At 41.2% G+C, this 22,444-nt stretch overlaps 1 protein-coding gene across 1 annotated transcript in view; it reads left to right on the plus strand.

Annotated features, from left to right (window-relative positions):
• The window catches only part of CACNG1 (calcium voltage-gated channel auxiliary subunit gamma 1), a 41,967-nt gene extending 34,866 nt beyond the window's left edge, over positions 1-7,101 (plus strand). Inside the window, exons 3-4 of the mRNA XM_087707854.1 lie at positions 6,193-6,330; positions 6,590-7,101. Of these exons, the coding sequence (XP_087563980.1) occupies positions 6,193-6,330; positions 6,590-6,816 (365 nt within the window). The 3' untranslated portion in view covers positions 6,817-7,101. The remainder of the gene's footprint in view (positions 1-6,192; positions 6,331-6,589) is intronic.
• The last annotated feature ends 15,343 nt before the right edge of the window (positions 7,102-22,444 follow it).

The raw sequence follows: 22,444 nt of genomic DNA on the forward strand, positions 1-22,444 counted from the left end.
CGCACCTTTGGGTTACACCCACATAAGAATTTCTTGCTTGACAGGCATTTTAGGGGGTGAAAGTACCAGACCTAAAATTCCTAAATATAATGAGAAGCATTTCCATGTGTTCTAAGAGAAGATGACACTTAAACAATGCACCAAAGTTCTTCTTCTTTACGCAGAACAAATGAATGACAGCCAGCCCTTGCTGCTTTCAGCATTGGAGAAGAGCCTTTAGGTTTCTCTCATTAGGAAAACTTTTCCTAGACTCATATTTGAAGTGATCTCTTTCAACAGTACCTCTGGATGACCCAATGCTTCTTTACAGCATTGCAAAGTTGAAATAGCTTTATTGCAATTGTGCAGTGAATGTGCTTTAACTATCCCTCTGGGCTAATCATTTATTTCTGGAGTGATATTTTTAAACAGATTCACTTGCTGTGTCTGTGAAAAAAGGTATGCATGTCACACACCCTTCTTTTTAATCTTAAGAATGATTTAACAGATGACTCCTACGGCAAGAGTCTAGTTGGAATTTATTAATGCAGCTCCAAAGTTGGCAACTTTAAGACTTGTGGACATCAACCCCCAGAATTCCTATTTTGACTGGGGAATTCTGGGTGTTGAAGTCCACAAGTGAAAGTTATCAAGACCGGAGATCCCTGTATTAATAAACCAGCTTCTTCTAAGTGTTGATGGCTATTGATGTTGCCTCCCAAGGATGGTCCAGACATTCCACCTCTTAGCCTGGGGGGTGAAGTTATACACCCCTCGGAGAGGGCCCGCAATTTGGGGGTCCTCCTGGATCCACAGCTGATGTTAGAACACCATCTGTCAGCTGTGACTCCCTGCCTTTGCCCAGGTTCGCCTGGTGCACCAGTTGCAGCCCTACCTGGACCGGGAGGCACTTTGAATGGTTACTCATGCCCTCGTCACCTCAAGACTGGATTACTGTAATGCACTCTAAATGGGGCTGCCCCTGAAGAGTGTTCGAAGACTACAGTTGGTCCAGAATGCAGCCGCGCGAGCGATAATGGGTGTACCTAGATACACCCATGTTACACCTATCCTCTGCGAGCTGCACTAGTTCCCCATTGGTCTCCGGACCCGCTTCAAGGTGCTAGTCATTACTTTTAAAGCCCTACATGGTATAGGACCTGGCTACCTGAGAGACTGCCTCCTGCCATTCACCTCCCAACGACCAATAAGATCTCACAGGTTGGGCCTCCTCCGGGTGCTGTCAACCGGACAATGCCGGCTGGCAGCCCCCCAAGGGAGGGCCTTCTCTGTAGCTGCACCGGCCCTGTGGAATGATCTACCCGCAGAGATCCGGACCCTTACCACTCTCCTGGCCTTCCGTAAAGCGACCAAGACCTGGCTGTTCCGGCAGGCCTGGGGCTGTTGATTAATATCCAGCCCCACTTGATTGAATGGATGTTGTATTAATTTTAATAATTGTATCTTTTTTAAATTTTTAAAATGTTTTTATTTTTGCTGTGAGCCGCCCAGAGTCCCAATGGGAGTGGGCGGCATACAACTTTTATTAAACTAAACTAAACTAAACTGATGTAGGAGGTGATCAAACTGAGCCTGAGGGAGAGGTCAAACATGTCATCAATCTCGAGCCCCTTCGTACCGACCAAAGATTTAAGTCCAGCCCACCCTGAATTCATTGACTCTTATCTACCATCAATTTGCTTTGACCATTACTAGTTCAGATTCTTGTAGACAGCTTAAGCTTGCAATAATTCTTTTTTTAAAAGTCATTTTGAGCTGCCCGGACTTCTGATTTCCCACTCTTGACAGTTATTTTGCAATGGAGGGCTGACTCATGAAATGATGAAATTGAGAAGATGTATCCAAGCCCTGCTCTCAGCATCCCCATGTACCTGGCTGACATTAAAGAGCAAAGTGTTGATTAATGTGACGGGCAGGAGGCAGTTCCAACCTTATCTGGAACTGAAACCCTGCTGGGACACAAGGGAAGATATAGAGAGCTTTGCAAGCACATTTTATTCTAGAATGATGTAGCATGTTTTCTAAATGTCTTTGAAACCTTTCTGCTGGATCCACAAACCTCTCTAATAAGGAGGCAGAAAAATTAGGTGGGCTGGATTTCTACAAGCTTTTTATCCTCCCTAATTTAACTAGTGTCTGTAGGAGATGATTTTAGAAATGAAACAGAAGATGACAGGATCGTTTACATCCGATTCCTCTACATGAGGAAAAAGCAAACTATTATCCAATTTAATTTGGTATTCAAAAGGGATGTGGTGGCTCAGTGGCTAAGACGCTGAGCTTGTCGATCAGAAGGTCGGCAGTTCAGCGGTTCGAATCCCTAGCGCTGCTTAACAGAGTGAGCTCATGTTACTTGTCCCAGCTTCTGCCAACCTAGCAGTTCAAAAGCATGTAAAAAATGCAAGTAGAAAAATAGGAACCACCTTTGGTGGGAAGGTAACAGCGTTCCATGCGCCTTTGGTGTTTAGTCATGCCGGCCACATGACCACAGAGATGTCTTAGGCCAAACCAGTAGGAACCCATATCTGGAATCACCAGAGTTGATAAGTTAGTAACACGGTTGTTAAGTGAAACTGGCATCCCCATTGACTTTGCTTGACAATGTCAGAAGGTTGCAAAAAGTGATTACATGACCTTGGTCATAAGTATGAGCCAGCAATGGTCATAAGTATGAGCCAGCTGCCAAGTACCTGAATTTTGATCATATGATAATGGGGATACTGCAAAGCTCATAAGTATGAAAAAGGCCGCAGGGGTGGGCTGATGGGGGTTCGCACGGATTCGGGAGAGCCTCTAGCTAAGATTCTGTGCAGTTTGGAGAACCCCCAAATCCAACTCCTGGCTGCCCCCCCCCCACTCCACCCTGTCCCTCCCAGGGGTCCCCACATGCCCCATATGTCTTTTGGATGCTGGTAACTGCAAGGCGCCCGTGGAGGTTCGGGGAGGGTAAAAACGGGCCAGAAATGCCCTCCCGGATGCTTGACGGAATCCTCTAGAGCCCAGAGAGGGCAACCCCACCCCCCACCCCCGCTGTGGTGCTGGAGGCCAGCATGGCCATGCCCACCAAGCAACTGGGCAGAGAATCCCTTGCTAAAATATTTGAAGCCCACCCCTGAAAAATGGTGATAAGTCATTTTTTAAAGTGCCATTGTAACTTTGAACAGCCACTAAATGAGCTGTTCTAAGTCAAGGACTATCTGTATTGAAATGAGAGCCAGTTTGGCTCAGCAATTAAGACATGAGGCTAGAAACCAGAAGATTGGGTCTTCTAGTCCCACCTTAGGCACGAAGCCACATTGGGTAATTTCAGGCCAATCATTCTCTCTCTGCCCCAGGAAGCAGGCAAGAGGAAACCACTTCCCAAAAAACCTTGACAAGAAAATTGCAGGGATACAGTACAAAAGAAATGGTGGCACAGCCAGACTGGCGGTATCTTTTAACTTTTGTGATCCTATCCTTAAGTCTAAAGAGGTGAATCAGAAGGATGTGTCTGCCATTGGTTTACATATTTACAATTGAAAGAAAGATTTAAATCAGACAAAAAGAGTTATGGGTTTCATTTTGTGAAAAATGAATTGGAAATCCTACTATGCGGTAGTGATGAATATATTATTGCTAAGGTCTATAAACTGTTGAATTTGAATTTGGAGAATGAATATATAAAGCACTGCATGATTCAGTGGGCAAGGAACTTTGGACATAATGTTCATGCTTGAACATTGGGAGAATATGTGGACGGAAGTTTTAAAAGTTACACTAAATTATAATTTAAAAGAAAATTGTTATAAGATGATGTATCGTTGGTATTTAACATCAGATTAGTTGTCAAGAATGTATAAAGATATTTCCAATGAATATTTTGAATTTAATGGAAAAAAGCTTGGAGGAAAATTGGGAACTTTGACGTTATATATATTGATGGCAGCAGGATTACTTTATGCACAAAAATGGAAGGACACTTCAATCCCCACAATGAAAGAATGGATGTAGAAGTTGATGGAGTTAGCAGAGATGGCTAAACTGACTGCTTTGATCAAAGACAAAAACCCAACTACTTTTGTTCCTATTTGGAAACCGCTTCTGGACTTTGTGCTTGAGGTGGGGGAGGGGGGAAATGAAACTAATATGGAATTTTACCAATTAGATAGGTTTGTTGTTATAGAAATGGATACTTCATACTATTATCTAAAAGTTCAACATTAAAGTTTGATATTATTATTCTACTGCACCAAAGGGAGTCAGAAGTGAATGCTTTTTCTTTCTTTCCCCCCTTTTTCCTACACTTTTCCCTTCCCTTTTCCCTCCCCTATCTTTCCTATTATTATTTTTTTCATTTTTGTATCTTAGATTGTTAACAATAATATCAGGGATTTGCTCTGGGAATCTTCCAGAGAAGACACAGACAACTTTTGTCCAAGTAATCAATTTGATCATAACGATCTGCTATTATTCACTTCAGAGAAAATCCTGTGAATGCATGAAAGGAAAAAAGCATTTAAAAAAAAGCATTTATTTAAAAAAAATTAAAAATATTTTTAATATATGTCATAACTCCCAGGTGCCTTCTTCCTGTTTAAATCCTACAAAACAGATAAAACTGCCGGATCAGTGTAAATGTGGACCGTACAAAGGAAGCTCAGAAATCTTTCTCCTGTTCTCCTGCAGCTGTCCCCAAATTCGTTTCTCCCAACTATGATTATGCCTAATATCCAAGTTCAGCTGAGTAAAAACTTTGAAAAAGAAAGGTGAAAAAGCAACCATCAGACAGTTGGGTGGATTATTGTATTTTTGCTCATTTTGCTATTAAGAAAACGGTGGGCTTTATTGCCTCTATTTTCCTTGTCAATTTGCAAGTTGTGTTCTATTTCAGAACCCTGACAGTTGTCCCTGTCATATCATAATATTAGTTTCTCTGAGCAGAAATTATTGTGTCTTCTGGAGCTGATTATGATTTTTCCTAGAGAATCGGAGAAGGAAGAAGGGAGGTCTGTTACCTATTGAACCAGGAACACCACAATGCCATTCATATCTATCTCACCATCTACATATTTAATGCTGAGTTGTTTACCTTGGCCAGGGATGGGATCCTACAGGTTTAACAACCGGTTCGCTTTGCATGCGCTTCACACCTAAGCGTTCTTTACAAAGAAATCACCTTCCGCATTACTGTGTCAATGGTAGCATCTGTCAGAACTCTGACATACTGCTGGGGAGGAAAACAGCTGGGGCGTGGCAATCCACTCTGCCATGCCTATCAGCTGGGCTTCAGAAAAGGGAATATAGGTGAGTATAATGCAGGGGCTGGCAGGCGGGCCCAGCTATAAGTCGGAGCAAACTGGTTTGCTCCAGTGGTGGGATTCAAATAATTTAACAACCAGTTCTCTGCCCTAATGACCAGCTGGGTAGGTGGGTCTTGGTGGTCATGTGACTGGGTGGGCATGGCCAACTCAATGTCACTCAGGTCAATGGGCGCTTCGCCTTAGCTGTTACAATGTAATAAGGGTTAACCGGAGAGGCAGTTTTTGTAAGCAGGGCAACGAAGATTAGGCTAGAAACAACACCAGAATGTTTCCTCCCTGCCTTCCTTACAGGATTAGTCCTGTAAAGTGGGAAAAAACAAAACGAAATTTCTTCCAACAACCGGTTCTCCGAACTGCTTAGAAAATTAACAACTGGTTCTCCTGAAGAGGTGCGAACTGGCTGAATCCCACCACTGGTTTGCTCCTAGCTGCTAGTCAGAGCTACCAGCTAGCCCGAACTAATCCGAACCGGTAGAATCCCAACCCTGGCCTTGGCCCCATCATGCATCTCACAGTTAGCTACCTTTCTCCTATTTTGGAAGCCCTTCCCTTCTGATTGCCCAGAGGGAAACATTGCTCTTATGTCAGAAGTCAACAAGGATGTCCACCCATATATAGATGGCAGCTGGAACAGTGTGGCACAGATAAAAACAAGGCAGAGCTTTGATTGTTGTAACCACCATCTTGACTTTTCAGACTGTCCTCTGTGAACAACCTGGTGGTAGGTTCTTGCTTTTGCGTTGCTTCCCCACTGGGATTAGATTTGTCGATGACCATTTCCTTTTGATGTGGGGTGCTTGGTGCTCTCTGATCTTGGTAGTTTTCTTGCAGACATTTCATTACCAAGCTAGATAACATCATCAGTGCTTTTCCCTTTTCTTTGCCTCTTCAGAATACAGCATTTCTGCAGCTGCCATTGCCATCTTCAGCATGGGCTTTTCCATCATTGGAACCATTTTTGTCCTCTTATCCTTCCGGAAGAAGATGGATTACCTCTTGAGACCAGCTGCCATGTTCTATACCTTTGCAGGTGGGAAGGAAGAAATGGGGACATCAACTTTACTGTATAAGTCACGGTTAGGTCGGGCAGGAAGAAGGGAGCTGGTGGAAGACCAACGTGACTGAAAGGAAGGTGGTGATGGTGCAAAGAGCTTTGCCAGTCTAATCCAGAAGTCTAGAAATATGTAGTACTTAACCTGGAATTCAGTTCAGCGTAAAACTGAGAAAGAACTAGTCAGTGGCCTTGACTTCTGTTCCATGCTCACTGCTTTCTTTTCCCCTCTCCCCAGGCCTGTGTATCATCATATCTGTGGAAGTTATGAGGCAATCGGTCAAAAAGATGGTCGCGAGCGATGACACAGACTGGATAGACTACTACTACTCCTGGTCCTTTGCCTGTGCCTGTGCCTCTTTCGTCCTGCTGTTCCTCTGTGGAGTGGCGCTTCTGCTCATCTCCTTGCCTCGCATGCCACAGAACCCATGGGAGACTTGCATGGACGCCGAGCCAGAGCATTAAGTATTGTCAGCTCATGTTGCCACTTCAGCCATATCATATCCCTCCTGTCCCTCAATGGTCAGCTATATATTTATAGAGAGAGAGAGATGACCTCCAGGAGTTGGTATGGGAATATCTTTGGATCATGCCTACTGAGAGAATCAGATAGGAGCTGAGTGCAAAATCCTGAGCTAAAAGAAGTGATGAAGATGACCTCTTTTGACAAGATGTACAAGGACTTGGCTTGATCGCACTGTTTGTTAACACAGCCTGAAAAAGTTGGTATAAAATGTCACTGAATAGAAATTCAGACAAGAAAGAGAGCTTTTTTTTTTCCTAAATAGGAGTTTGGTCACTCTTTTAGGAACAAGCAACCTGATGCCCACCTGATGTTTTGGGGTTATAGCTCCATTAATCCTTCATAATTGGCCCTGTTAACAGAAGCTTATAGGATATGTAATCCAAAACATCTGGGGGACTCCTTCCCCATTTGATTAACCCTAAGAATGACAAAAACCAACCCAAAATCATAATTTGTCAGTGTATAATTTTTTTATCTATCTGTAAATAATCTTACTACCAATTTGGAGGCATGTGTAATGTTATTAAGCACATTACAAAAATAGATTCTAAAAAAAGATGTTGGATAACATGAAGACAGATGAATCTCGAAGGCATATGTTTAGAGTCAACAGTGATGATTTTTATTATACTTCTTATATGTCAGCTAGTAATTTGTTGAGTTGGTATGATTGGGGAATGACAGAGACAAGGAAATTGAATAATAATAATGATTTTGAAAACCAAATCAAATTATACAGAGGGAAGCCAGCAAGGGATCTGCTCCACTCATCAGCTAATATTTTTAACTACAGTCTTCCTGCATCTGCCACTGTCCAGATGTTTTTGAGAGCAATTCCCAGCTGACCCCACCAGCTGGCTTTGCTGGTGGTGAATTACAAGTGGTGGCAAATTGGGGGACGCTATTTGACATCTTCAACGGTTCTAGAACAGCGGCAATCACATTCCACGAACAGCCAACATGATTTTAGCAGAGGAAAGAAACAAAAGTCACCATATGTACATTTGAGTATTTCATAGCATTTGGAGCCTAGTTAGCATTTGTAGAGGCTATTAAACTGGTTGAGTGCAGGAGGTAAGAAGTGATAAAGGTTGACTCAGCCTTCCATTCTTCTGAAGGGGATAAAATGAGAACCCAGATTGTTGGAAGTAATATGCTGACTGTAAACTGCTTAGAGAGGGCTGCAAAGCACTGGGAAGCTGTATATAAGTCTAAATGCTATTGCTATTGCTAAATGCTTCAGATCAAGTGACAAAAGAATACCTGCCCAAGAAGCCCCACTCCAAAAAACCTGGATGTCCACAAACCCAAAGAAGACAAGGACTAAAATTATAGACCCCTGTCTTAGAAAGCAAGGGCAGGGAAATAAACTTTCTTAGTCTCAAAGATAATATGGTGGTTGCTTTTGTAACAAGTTAGAACTGAATAATTCAACAGCCAGCCTGTATAATGCGGATTCAGTTTGCAATTTAAAAATCATTAAACAAAGTATAATAAAACAGATAGTATCATTATAATATTCCGCTGCATTTTTAATATCAATGTATAGAGCAGTATATAAAAAGTGTCAATTGGACACAGTCTCTGAGGCAGGGATCTGACCAAAATGAAATAAAATGGAGCAATTACTTCCTGTGATTTGGAAATTATACTTCTGTTGATGCAACCCAAAATTGCATTTGGCATTATTGCAGCTACATCACACGGCTGGCTCGTATTCCCATTTAAATCAATTATTATTTTGCAATCTTTTTCACAGACATCATTAACAACACGAGTATCCCCCATCCAATTGTTGTGGGTGTGGTTTTTTTTGTTATTAAGCTAAGAATTGTTTTCCTTACAGAGAGCAGCTTCTACTTACTCTGGAAGTAGCTCCTTCTTTTTTTGAATTCATAAAGCCCCACCTTTTCTCATCACCTGGCATGTGGCCATTCATCCTTCCAATCCTTTGACATTTCTTTTGACTGCTACAGGCTTGCATCTGTTGCAAAAATAATAATAATCTGCCAGTTTATTCTGCAAAGAGCCATACCCATAAGCATTGCAACTCACAATTGCAGACTGCCTTTTTCGCTTTTGCCTCTTAGAGCATAATCTGTTGAAAAGCTTTTATTTCTTCTTGTTCCCTTCCCAGGATCTTAGATTAGCCATGTATAAATGCCTGACGCAGAAACAAAAAAGTTGTTAAGGATTCCTCCCAGTTCACATGAAATCTTAAAAGTAAATTCTTTTCATTATTCACTCATTCATTGAGCTTGCTCCAGGAATGGAGCTGCCTTATCATTCTCATGGTCTTTGCTTATTCAGCAGAAAGCAGTCCCTCGATCACCCACAATGGACGATTAGTAGCTCCTATAGGAGATGATCTTTTCATCCATTGGTGGGATTCAGCCAGTTCGCACCTATTCGGAAAAACCGGTTGTTGGAATAAATCTCATTTTGGTTTTTCCCCACTTTACAGGGCCAATCCTGTAAGGAAGGCAGGAAGGAAACATTCTGGTATTGTTTCTAGCCTAATGTTTATTGCCCTGCTTAGAGAAATTGCCTCTCTGGTTAACGCTTATTACATTGTAACAGCTAAGGTGAAGTGCCCATTGACATGAGTGCCATTGAGTTGGTCACACCCACCCAGTCACATGACCACCGAGCCCCACCTACCCAGCTGGTCATTAGGGCAGAGAACCGGTTGTTAAATTATTTGAATCCCATCACTGTTTTCGTCCCTTTGTCCTAATCTTACACTTGGAACACACTCTGATCATTCTCCTCTTCATCTCCTGTGGCAAATTCCTGTTAACACTATCTCTTCAGCCAGTCCTCAACGTATGACCATAATTGAGTCCAAAATTTACGTTGCTAAATGAGACATTTGTTAAATTAAGTGAATCTGGTTTCCCCCATTGACGTCGCTTGTCAGAAGGTTGCAAAAGGTGATCACGTGACCCAGGGACATTGCAACCATCATAAAAACCTGCCAGTTACCAAGCAAATGAAATTTGATCACATAATCATCAAGGTATGATCACACGCAACCATCGTAAGCGTGAAAAACAGTCATGTCACTTTTTTCACTGCCATTGTTACCCTAGATGGTCACTAAGTGAACTGTTGTAAGTTGAGGACTACCTGTATTCAAGTAATCCCACCATTGTCTGTGGTTTCTCTGGCGGCTTTAAAAACCCGTAATTTCCTTTGCTATTTTCACTGTTTGTTGACATTCTTTGACATCACCTTTTCTCCCCCTTTATTGTTTCTTTTTTTTAAATTAAGAAAAATTTGAGATGGGGTTAATTTGATGTGTACCAAGGAACAAATTAGCTGACAGGTTGCCCCGGGGTCAACTTAGGGACTCCCGATCTTTGCCAGTCACAATCACAGCTTCCAAAATTTCTGCCAATATAACTTAGAAGGACTAAGCCAGATATTTCAATATTTACAGTTTTCTGCCTATTGCAATTATGTCATCAGCTCAAACTCCCCCCCAAAATTGGTGAATGTGTCAATTACTGCTAATAGCATAGAAAATGCTTTTACAGAGAATTCTCTTGTCAGAACAAATACAGTAGGCAAAAACCATACAAAAAGGCACATTTGAGGAGAGTGGAACAAAGTTCATTATATTTCCTTAAATATAAGGCCTTTAAAGAGAATGTATGTGGTAACATAAACATGAGACAAAAGGAAATCCAGTGTGGCAAAAATACAGAACACAATGAAACACAACTGAGCTGTAGAGTCCTTGGTGCTCTCTGAGCTTGATTGTTCTCTTGCAGATGTTACATTACCAAAGTAGCTAATATAATTTTTACTAGGTAATGTCATCTTTACTGCTAGCACTAATGATGTTACCTAGTTTGGTAATGAAACATCTGTAACCAAGCTGTGAAAGGACTAAGGACACCCCAGTTGAATTCTGAGCTACAAATATTCTGTTCTATCGGTAAACTGAGCTGAATGTACACTTCTAAGTGTTTCAGGTATTATTTATTAAAGAGGTCTAATTTTTTCTATATGTCAAGTTCATCTCCCTAACATAACCACTCCTCCCTGCTCCCTGCATTGGGCTAATCCTGATTTACTTTACCTTTAGACAGTAAATATAACATCTGGTTGCCCTTAATGGGACAAGAAATACACTTATTTCACCAGATAACCATTCCCCAAGCCTCAGGAGGGCTATTCCAATCTTTAGCGTTGTTGATAATGGAAAAATTTTTCATGGGAAACAAAATGTTTTAGCAGTGGATTTCACACATACAAATCTCATACGATACAACAGTTTGGCTTTTTAAAGGAGTCATTCTTGATCTTTTGCCATGGAATTCCATCTCCCTTTAGAGATGCTGGGTCATCTATCAAAACATGAAGAGAAGCTGAGAGAAGAATTTAACTATTGACAAATACCATGCAGGTTAGTCCTTGATTTATGACCACAGCTGGGATTGAAATTTTTGCTGCTAAGCCATTGGTAACTGCACTATTAAAAAGATGTTGAAATTCTAGAAAAAGTGCAGAGAAGAGCAACCAAGATGATTAGGGGACTGGAGACTAAAACATACGACGAATGGTTAGAGGAACTGGGCATAGCTAGTCTAGTGAAGAGAAGGACCAGGGGAGACATGATAACAGTGTTCCAATATTTGAAGGGCTGCCACAGAGAGGAAGGGGGTCCAGCTATTTTCCAAAGCACCTGAAGGCTGGATAAGGAATAATGGATGGAAATTGACCAAGGAGAGATTCAACCTGGAAATAAGGAGGAAGTTTCTGACAGTGAGAACAATCAAACCATGGAACAGAAGTTGCCTTCGGAGGTTGTGGGAGCTTCATCACTAGAGACTTTCAAGAAAAGATGAGACTGCCATTTGTCAGAAATGGTGTAGGGTCTCCTGCTTGAATGGGGTTTTGGACTAGATGATCTATAAGGTCCCTTCCCTGTTAATATGTTAATCTGAAAAAAACCATGATTTTATTTTTTTTATTTATTTTGACCATGTTTTAAAGCGAATCAGGCTTCCCCCATTGACTTTGCTTGTTAGAAGCCAATCAGCAAGATCACAAATTGCGATCATGTGAACGTGGGAATGTTGCGATGGTTGTAAGTGTGATGACTGGCCGTAAATCACTTTTTTCAGCACTCTCATAACCAGTCATTAAACAAAAGGCCATTAGTTGAGGATTTCAGTTTTCCTCATCAGTTTAGATCAGCAAACTTCCTTGTTGAACTGCTGGTTGGAGCTAATAGATGTTGTAGTCCATAGACCTGGAAATATGTCGTTATCCATAGTTCTTTGGTGTCTTATCTAAAAGATGATTATTCGTCATTTGCAAGAGGGAAATTATTTATAAAGCCTTAGTAAGACCACACTTGGAATACAGCATCCAGTTTTGGTCACCGTATTATAAAAAAGATGTTCAGAGTCTGGAAAGAATGCAGAAAAGAGCAACAAAGATGCTTAAGGGACTGGAGGCTAAAATATATGAAGAACAGTTGCAGGAATTGGTAATGGCTAGTCTAGAGAAAAGAAGAACTAGAGGAGACATGGTAACAGTGCCCCAATATTTGTGGGGCTATCACAAAGAAGAGAAGGTCAAGTCATTTTCCAAAGCACCAGGAGGCATGGATTGGAAACTTATCAAGGAGAGAAGCAATTTAGAACTAAGGAATCATTTCCCGACAGAACAATTCACCAGTGGAATAACTTGCCTTCAGAAGTTGTGGGTGTTCAACAATGGAGGTTTTTTTTAAGAAGACATGGGACATTTATTCCATTGTCTGGAATAGTATAGGATCTCCTGCTTGAGCAGGGAATTGGACTAGAAGACTCCCAAGGTCCCTTCCAATTCTTTTATTTCATTTAAATATCAATTATAAGAAGCTGCATAGTAGTAATTAATTTGGTGACAAATATAGAGACTTTGAGACCATACCAGGAGAAAAAGAGTATTTGATGGTAGAATCCAGTCAGATAAATTATGCACACCAGCTGCAACTGAGCCCAGAAAAAATGGATCACATGAATAGAAATCTAAGAAATGAAAACCGGTGGAATCTGCCATGATGGAACTGAAGTTTCATCTTCAGCATGCACCAGCTAAAGGTGCCACAACAGGTGTGGAAGGGAAGCCTCTGCAACCTGCTTCCTGTCACCTTTAAGGCAACCCAAAATTCTGCAGGACACTGATGGGATCCATTGTATCCAAGAATCCATCTACTCACTTCCACATCTCTGTCTTCGGCTCGTCACAAGAGACCATCCAGACAGAAACCCAATATTTTTTTACTGTTGCCTTTTTGTTACATTTGTTATATTTATGCTGATAAATGTATATAATATATAAATCTATGGTGTTGTATGCATGTATGTATGTTCCAGCATAACTCTGGAACACCTTGAGCAATTTCAACCAAACTTGGTACACAGATGACTTACACTTTGAAGAAAAATACTGTGGGAGTAAGACACCCCTCAGTGTGTGTGTGTCATGGCATGTAAGGGGCACACAGAGCCCAGCTCAGCTCCCCTGAGCGTGCGTGCATGCCTCCTGCCAGCCAGCTTATTTTCTGGGCCTCTACCACACGTGTGGGGGCAGGGGGAGCACAGGGGGCTGCGGCACAATCCCCCCGCAGCTCTTTTTGGTTCCCAGGAGGTTGAGGGAGGCTGTGCGCATGTACGGGGGGGCATGGGGAACGTGGGGGGGGGTCACACGACACTATGGATATCATTCCTTTTCCTGTGTAATACAGGATTAGGAAAAATAAATACCTGGGAAATACCAAGTTATCCGCTACTAAATAAAAATAATGACATATTTCAGGGACCTCAAAATCAGTATTTTAATAGGTGTTTCCTAACACAATGTTTCCTTAACAGAGTAAAGTCAGAGAACGAAAGATAAGTATGTTTGATGCCTAGAAGATCAAAAGGCAGGCATGAAAACGGGCAGTGGGGATGGGGTTGTTTTCATATTTTACAACGGGTGTGTGTATTCATATTTTACAAGAAACCAACCCAACCGTGGCAAGTGGTTTATGGATGGGGCTTTCTCTGCCATCAGTCACACAGTATGTGTGACGGAACTGCTATTCCAGGAATTCCTGCCCTAGTTCTGCCAGCTACAATTGGCCAACACACCTGAAGAGCCCCAGGAAGTCATTTTGACTAAATATAACCGAGTTGACTGCTCTAAGACGTAGCTTAGCCTTCCCTATAGAAAAAGCTATAGCACAAAAATGATTTCTTTAAAAATATGGAGGCTTTGAATCAAGCCAGATCAGTTCACTGCCATGGACATGAGATATTTGAACTGGAAACACGATGCAGTGAGAGATTTCAATATGATTTATTAAAAAGCTATTTTAATTATGAATACATTTTAAATGTAGCGGTAAGATAACGTTTTGGTGCTACTATTTGAAAAGGAAAAGCGCACCGAGACCATCATTACACTTGAAGGTAGATTCTGTTAGACTCAGTCCTCAATGCAGTTTACAATCTCAAAAGTTGTTGAAGCATAAAGCACCTTTTGGGTTTTGCAGTGGTGACCACTAGGAGACAGCAGATGCAATTTAAATGCAAAGAAACGATTCTTGGTCTTTGCATAACTTTTTTTGAGCGACAAAGTTGGAGATTTTTCTCTACTCCTAGAAGGGTATTTTTCTTTTCTTCTTAATTGCATAGAAGACCCTATATCATTCTATGTATCTTCTCTTTTTATGTACACTGAGAGCATATGCACCAAAGACAAATTCCTACTGTGTCCAATCACACTTGGCCAATAAAGAATTCTATTCTATGCTATGCTATGCTATTCTATGCTATTCTAAAGAAAGATATGTGGGTCTTATTTGAAACATAATGATTTTGGCTACATTCTTCAGGATGTTTCTTTGTCTCTGTGTGCAATACATGTTCACACATGGAAGGTTTTTTTTGTTTTGTTTTCATCATTCAATATTTGTGTCTTGCTCAAAGTCCATTTCTTCCTTTCCCCCAATGTACACACTTATGCAAACTTTTGTCTTATTACAATGGCTTAGGTGCATATTTGCATAAACCTAACAACTTGGCCATCCATGCAAGAGCAAGGATTAGGGCCAACCACACCGATGGATCATCTGAGTTACCTAGCTGTGATGGGTGGATTAGTCTAAGAGGGAAAGGGAGAAAGATCTGGGCCAAAGTAGGGGGAATCTGGATGGGAGATTGAAGGATATCAAAGTTATGGAAGGGTGGTTTAGACAAAGAGATAGGGTTAGAAATTGAGCAGAAACTTGTAAAGATTTGCATGAATGGCACATCCCAACCTTCAACTTACTACATAATGCGCAACCAACCAACCAACCAGCATCTGTTCTACAGAGCTAGTTGGTAGCTCACTCCTATGGCAATTTCTCTACTTTCACTTCTGTACTGAGACATTGAGCAGTACCAATACCTTGGATCCAGCTGTTCTTAATAGCTATCGTCCAGTCTCCAACCTTCCCTTTCTGGGGAAGGTTGTTGAGAAGGTGGTGGCCTTCCAGCTCCAACGGTCCTTGGAGGAAGCAAACTACCTAGACCCCTTCCAGTCAGGCTTCAGGCCCGGTTACAGCACAGAAACCGCTTTGGTCGCATTGATGGATGATCTTTGGAGAGCCAGAGATGAAGGACATTCCTCCATCCTGGTCCTCCTTGACCTCTCAGCGGCTTTCGATACCATCGACCATGGTATCCTTCTGCGACGACTGCGGGAGGTGGGAGTGGGAGGCACCGTGCTACGGTGGTTCTCCTCCTACCTCTCGGACAGATCGCAGTCGGTGTTAGTGGGAGGGCAGAGATCGTCCCCAAGGCCCCTAAATTATGGGGTGCCGCAGGGTTCGGTCTTATCCCCCCTACTATTTAACATCTACATGAAACCGCTGGGAGAGATCATCCGCAGGCACGGGATTAGATACCATCAATATGCGGACGATACTCAATTGTATCTGTCCGCCCCGTGCCAAATCAATGAAGCGGTTGACGTGATGTGCCGGGGTCTTGAAGCCGTCATGGACTGGATGAGGGTTAACAAGCTTGTGCTCAACCCAGAAAAGACCGAGTGGCTGTTGTGTTTTCCTCCCAAAGATTTGGCCAATATTCCAACACTCAGGCTGGGGGGTCAAATTTTACACCCCTCAGAGAGGGTCCGCAACTTGGGAGTCCTCCTGGACTCACAGCTGTCATTCGACCACCATTTAACGGCTGTGACCAGGGGGGCATTCGCCCAGGTACGCCTGGTGCGCCAGTTGCGACCCTACCTGAATCGGGAGGCCCTCACAACAGTCACTCGGGCCCTTGTGACCTCTAGGCTGGAATACTGCAATGTGCTCTACATGGGGCTGCCCTTGAGGAGCATCCGGCGACTTCAGCTAGTGCAGAACGCAGCCGCGCGAGTGATTGCGGGTGCACCTCGATTCACCCGCATTACACCTATCCTCCGCGAGCTGCGCTGGCTACCTGTCGATCTCCGGATGCGCTTCAAGGTGCTATTAATCACCCATAAAGCCCTACATGGCAGTGGATCTGGATACTTGAGAGACCGCCTTCTGCCAATTACCTCCCTACGACCTATAACATCTCACAGACTAGGCCTCCTCCGTATTCCATCGGCCAGCCAGTGTCGGCTGGCAACTACAAGGAGGAGGGCCTTCTCAGCAGTAGCCCCGACCCTTTGGAACGAGCTCCCCGTGGAGATTCGTACCCTCTCCACCGTCCCAGCCTTCCGCATAGCCTTGAAGAACTGGCTCGCCCGTCAGGCCTGGGGATAAGGACTGCTACCCCGCCCAAATGATGAATGTATGTTGTTTACTATTTTATTATATGTTGTTATCTTAATGTTGTATTCCCCCCCCCCTGGTTTCTGTGAGCCGCCCTGAGTCCCCTCAGGGAAAAGGGCGGCCTACAAATGCTAATAAAACCAAAACCAAAACCAAACTCTCTGGATGGGTACTGTGGGACATGACAAAATTTGTGTCAGCTTTTCTCCAATGACTTGGATGTACAAGGTTGAGATTCATATTTCCAAGGTGTTCCATTCTAAATTCTGTGCTTGGCTTTTTCTCTATTTAGCTGTAGGTTGTATGTAAAGTATTGCTTCTGTATAGATTCTATACATCATCAACCACAATGTCTTGAGTTAGCCTTATATGGTACAAGATCTCTTTTTGATTTATAATTATGAAAGTTCAAATCTTTTGGAACCTGCGTAAGCCCAAATTATTACTTTAAAGCTTATTGGTTGCTTAAATTTTGCCACAGACATATATACAGGTTTCAAATGATTTAAAGTTTTAATTCTCAAATAATTCTTTTATGGCAACTTCATAGGGATCAATGACTTGGGCAAAATAAATATTATTATCCATGCTGTTTAACCATTACTTGCTCTTGGACCTTTTGTGAAGTGGGAGCCCACCCATCATGGCTTAGCACAAAATGTAGAGCCAAACCTCCATAGGATGTTTAACAAACACAATATTTCTACTTTAAGAGAAATGAGCAAATCTTGTCTGTGTAAAGTGCTACAAAATGGTGTTTCGTGCCGAAATTCCTCAACAGATTCACTCCTTAGCAGGACTGCAGCGCCGATCGACTGCAGAGTGTTGGAAGTGGTGCAGGGGATTTTAGGCTCTGAACGCTCCGAAATCCGGGCACAAGTATCAATAATTACCAGCAAAGTCAAATATAGCAGAGTGGAACCGTTGAATACTGGCCAAATGGTAGGAGACCTGTCAGAGTGAGTTTGTCGGCACCCCCAAGGGACTATAGGTGTGGCTACCTCCACCCCAGGCTGGGGATTCAGCTAGTCAGCTCAAATCTACTCACAATTTGATCAAATCCAATTTAATAAGAGAATGTTGTATGTATCAAAAATCTCTGTGGAGCACTGCTATGACACATCCATCCACATTGAGAGACTGAGTTGAAAGCTGGGTCTGCCTAGTGACAGGGGCGTGACTTAACAGTGTTATCAGACTCAGTTCAATCAGTGAGCGGATGAGGTTAACCCCAGTCTGGATGCTACCTCCACCACTATGGAGAATGGAAGATTCTGCACGTGACTAAGGGTTTATTGTTATTATTGAAGGTTGCAATTAATGTGAGTACAACTAATGAAATATTTGATTTGGTGAAAATTGTATGATGATACCAAGTTGCATTTAACGTGCCCTAAAATTCAGTTAATACAAGGCTAGCACATATGCAAATGAGCAAGGGTATACACAATTGCAGTTTTAGACGCTGCTAATCTTCATGTGTGCAAAATGGAGAAAAAGAAGATTCCATAAGTGGAAATAGCACTTGAAGAGGCTTAGTATTACATTACAGCAAAAATGATACAATTGAGCAACTTGAATGTGGCATTGGCAAGGCTAAAATAGGATGTTGGATTTCTTGAATGTATGGCAGATTTTTATTTTCTTTTGCTTTTATTTTGTTTTCTAAAACTAATCTGGGATTCTGTTAACCATAAATTTAAATAGTAAGTATATGCTTTTTATCCTTTGCCATAGTATTTCATTAATACACATTACCTATTTTCATCAAGCTGGAATCAATTACCACATTTTTCATAGAAATGTCACTTTAAACACTGTGTATTCGAATACAAAGGGAGCATTTTGTGGGATTCATTAACACCCAACTATGTTTAACCTTAAATAAGAATGTCTCTGGGCACTCAGCAGTGGCAGGCTGCAACGGAGAAAAGAGCAGGAAGATTTTGGGAAGGAGAAAAACGTTCCTTTAAAAACATGCAAATAGATGTCTGTTATTATACCATATGGTGTTACATCAGTGTCTCTCAGTGGGAGCAAATATTATGTGATTGTATCGTGGACTAGAAGTAGCACTTTTCTTCATAAATATGTATAATAAAGTAGGTAGTTAATATAGTGTAAAAAGTAAAGGTTCCCCTCGCACATATGTACTAGTCGTTCCCGACTTTAGGGGGTGGTGCTAATCTCCGTTTCAAAGCCGAAGAGCCAGCGTTGTCCGAAGAGGTCTCTGTGCCCATGTGGCTGGTATGACTAAATGCCTTCCCACTAAAGTGGTCCCTATTTTTCTACAGGCAGTTTTAGACGCTTTGGAACTGCTAGGTTGGCAGAAGCTGGGACAAGTAACAAGAGTTTCGCAGCGCTAGGGATTCGAACTGCCAAACTATCGACCTTTCTGATCGACAAGCTCAGCCTCTTAGCCATTGAGCCACTACATCCCTACATAATATATTTAATATAATGTAAAGGAGGATAAATAAATATCTGCAGTAAAGCTGAATAAAATAAAAAGAGACTTCAGACTTGCATGAGTAATAAACAAAAGGTCTATTTGGACAGGATGAGTACTTCCATTGGACTGGAGTACTTCCATTGGGATTGAATGGGATATGAGGCAAGTCTAATATTCTCTCTATGTATCTGCTCTTACTAATTTTTCCTTCCTAATTCATTGTCACTTGGTTCAATGTGTAGAGTAACTCTACTAAACCTGCAGCATTGTGTCAGATAACCTTTTCCTCCCTCCACCAGGTTTCTAATGCAGACACACTTTCTTATGCATTCACTACTAGGATTAAAACAGTTAACACAAATTGTAACCAATTCACATTTTATTTAATTAAAATATATCTGGGGTCTTCAAGATCGGGAGCGTGTAGCAGTACAAATGCTTGAGCTGCAAATCTACAGGGAGAATAAATTTCTTATGCAAATATTGCAATTCCATGTACTGACGAATGTGTCAAGCCACATTGGCTCCTGCAAGCTTAGGGTGCAATAAACTTAGTTTGGCTGATGCAGTGACATTGATCATCTCCTTAAAGGAGAGGTGGGCAATCTGCAGATGTGGAAATCCTAGGGACTTCCCTTGTAGCTTCCTGCCCTCCCCCCCCCCCAGCAGCTAAATGTTGGAATGATTTCCACCGGAAATAAAAGAGAATGTAGTAAGGAATTAATAAACTTAATGTACTTTGAAACACACACACACACACACACACACACACACACCAAAACAGGAAAGAAAAATGATAAAACTGCCTCTAGCGATATTTCCACTTTAAAATGTATGGTTCTCATTGGCCAAAACCAAGGACAATTCTATTTTACAAAACTGTTGCCTATCGCTGCGCCCTTAAAAATCAGGTTTTTGCTTTTTAACATAAGCTGGCTTGGATCAGTATTGTTCCCAAATGAATTCTCCAAACACCATATATACTTGTGTATAAACCCATCCGCAAATAAGCCAATCCCTTAAAAAAAAAGAATAAGAATACCATTAAAAATATTCCAGTTATGGATCAGCCAACCCTGGAAATTTTCATATATTTGAATATATAGAGATTATCAATTTTTCATGGCAATTGGTGAAAAATTTGAGGACCACAGATGGAGTTATCCTCAAGTATACCATATATGGGATATAGGGACACTTTGAAAAGCCTTGTTACCGTACATCCTTGCAGATAAGCCCATCTGTGGCTGAGCAGAACTGAATTTTTGAGTGTATTTTGGCGTCTTAATTGAGAATATGTGATAAATACATTCTCAAACCTATAACCTTTTATTCTTCTTTGCCCTTTGATGTTCTAAATATTCTTTACTTCTAATTTTGAAGTTTTATAACTCAGGGTCACTTTTCACAAGTTCTGAAAAGACTGCTTCAACCTCAAAGGACACTGGAGAGCAAAACAACTAAAATTAAAATGGCAAAATAATTATCCTGGGAATCCTTGCACGCTTCCGCACTGTCACCCCCAACAAGTACTGATCGCTAGACTTCAGGCTGAATAGACACATAAGCATTTTAGGAGCTGAAGGTGGAATCCGCTGTAGAATAGGCAGGGATTCTCCCAAGTCTGCTGTGCAGGGGGGTGGGGGAGCTGTCCTTTCACAAGGGGGAAAAAGGAGCCATAGAGAACTGCCATCTGCTGGGACCCTCAGTCGGTGGACTTTTGAACCACTACTTTTTCTACTTTACTTAAATTTTATAGGGAAAAATGTATGTGTTGTTTTATGTTAGAAAACAGACACTGAGAGTACATTGACTAGAATGCACCCTCAGATACGGTCAGGGTTTACAACATCAACTGCTAATAATATAACTTCTGAACATGGAATCTACACACACACATATAAACACACACACACACACAGAATTCAGTGTTACAAATATATGTTGACAAATTGTCTTCAAGAACCATCTAATTTTTAAGCTTCAAGTCATAGTAGGCAATTTTCAGTTTTGTATTTTTGAATTTACAAGACTGGATACTTCCTGCAAAATGAATCCTTCATGTAAAAGAAATTCATGTATTATTCTAACTAGCTGTTCAGTTGTAGTGTGATTCAACATTGTTCACATGTCAAAGTCTATCAGCTCTTTTCTTTATAGAGTACTGACTTCAAGAGTTACATTTTTCAAATGTAAACTTTTTTGCTAATGGAATAAACTTGTGTGTGATATATGACATGCTCCTAAAGTAAATGTGTTCCCACAATGATAAAGTAATTGTGAAATGAAATAATGAAGAAAACCTTCTTTGAGGCAGGAAAAAAGGGTTTTTATAAAAGTTATATAATTTGAATAATAAGAATCAGAGATGTAAATATAGAATAGCTCCAACAATGTGTTCTTAATAACCAGGATAATCAGATGTTACAATAATTGATTACATGTATGCCTTTTATTATGGTAATGGTATAATCCACTAATCTGAAAAATCAAGATCCATCATGGCTCAAATCAAAAAGAATGTGGTGATCTGCTCTTAAAAGTAAAACGTCTCCAATATTAGCATAGCAAACTAGCAGTCTGAACACAGACTATGAAAAATTTTCTATGACCCAATACAAATGGGGACCAAATTGTAAAAATGTGGAGCTTTCATGCACATTTTTTTTTGAAATTGCTAACACAAAAATACTGAGTGAAAACTCAGAACGAACCTTACTGTGGATCCACAGAGATGCCATAAGGTGCTGCACTCCACAGCTTATTAATTCCATATTAACTCTTGAGAAAAGTTATGATATAGATTAACTACACTGAAGACTGCACCTTCTTCCTAATTTCACTAACTCACAGATGAAAATAATTGATCAAGCAGTATTTATTTAGATTCAGTCCAGGTGAAGGGAATAATAAGACTATTAAGTGTGTGAATTTGAACTCTCTGATTTCAAAGTGCTAAATTGAAAGTGTATTTGTGCTAAAGCACCCAACTACTATATCTTTCTACGTGTTCTTATTTATTCTTCACTAGGTCAATTGTCCTCAATGTTTATCAGTGATAGGCAGGGCAGGGCACAGAATCAACAGAAATAACTTAAATAAGATATTTAAGTAGGACTAATTAAATCCTGGTTTATGTCAACTGAGGACAGAATGATCTGACTAACTTGATGCTTACATTCTGAATGTGTCCTCGGGGTACTAAATAAAATTGAGCAGAATCTTCTGCTTTCATTTTGTTTGGTTTTATAACAGCTTTATTTAGCTTCACCCATTTCTGAGCCCAGCAGCCATTAAAATATTGCAGCACATTAAG

Source organism: Thamnophis sirtalis, unplaced genomic scaffold (genome assembly GCF_051295495.1).
Source record: "Thamnophis sirtalis isolate CommonGarterSnake01/CBP01778 unplaced genomic scaffold, rThaSir2_p1.2 scaffold_3, whole genome shotgun sequence".
Taxonomy (NCBI): domain Eukaryota; kingdom Metazoa; phylum Chordata; class Lepidosauria; order Squamata; family Natricidae; genus Thamnophis; species Thamnophis sirtalis.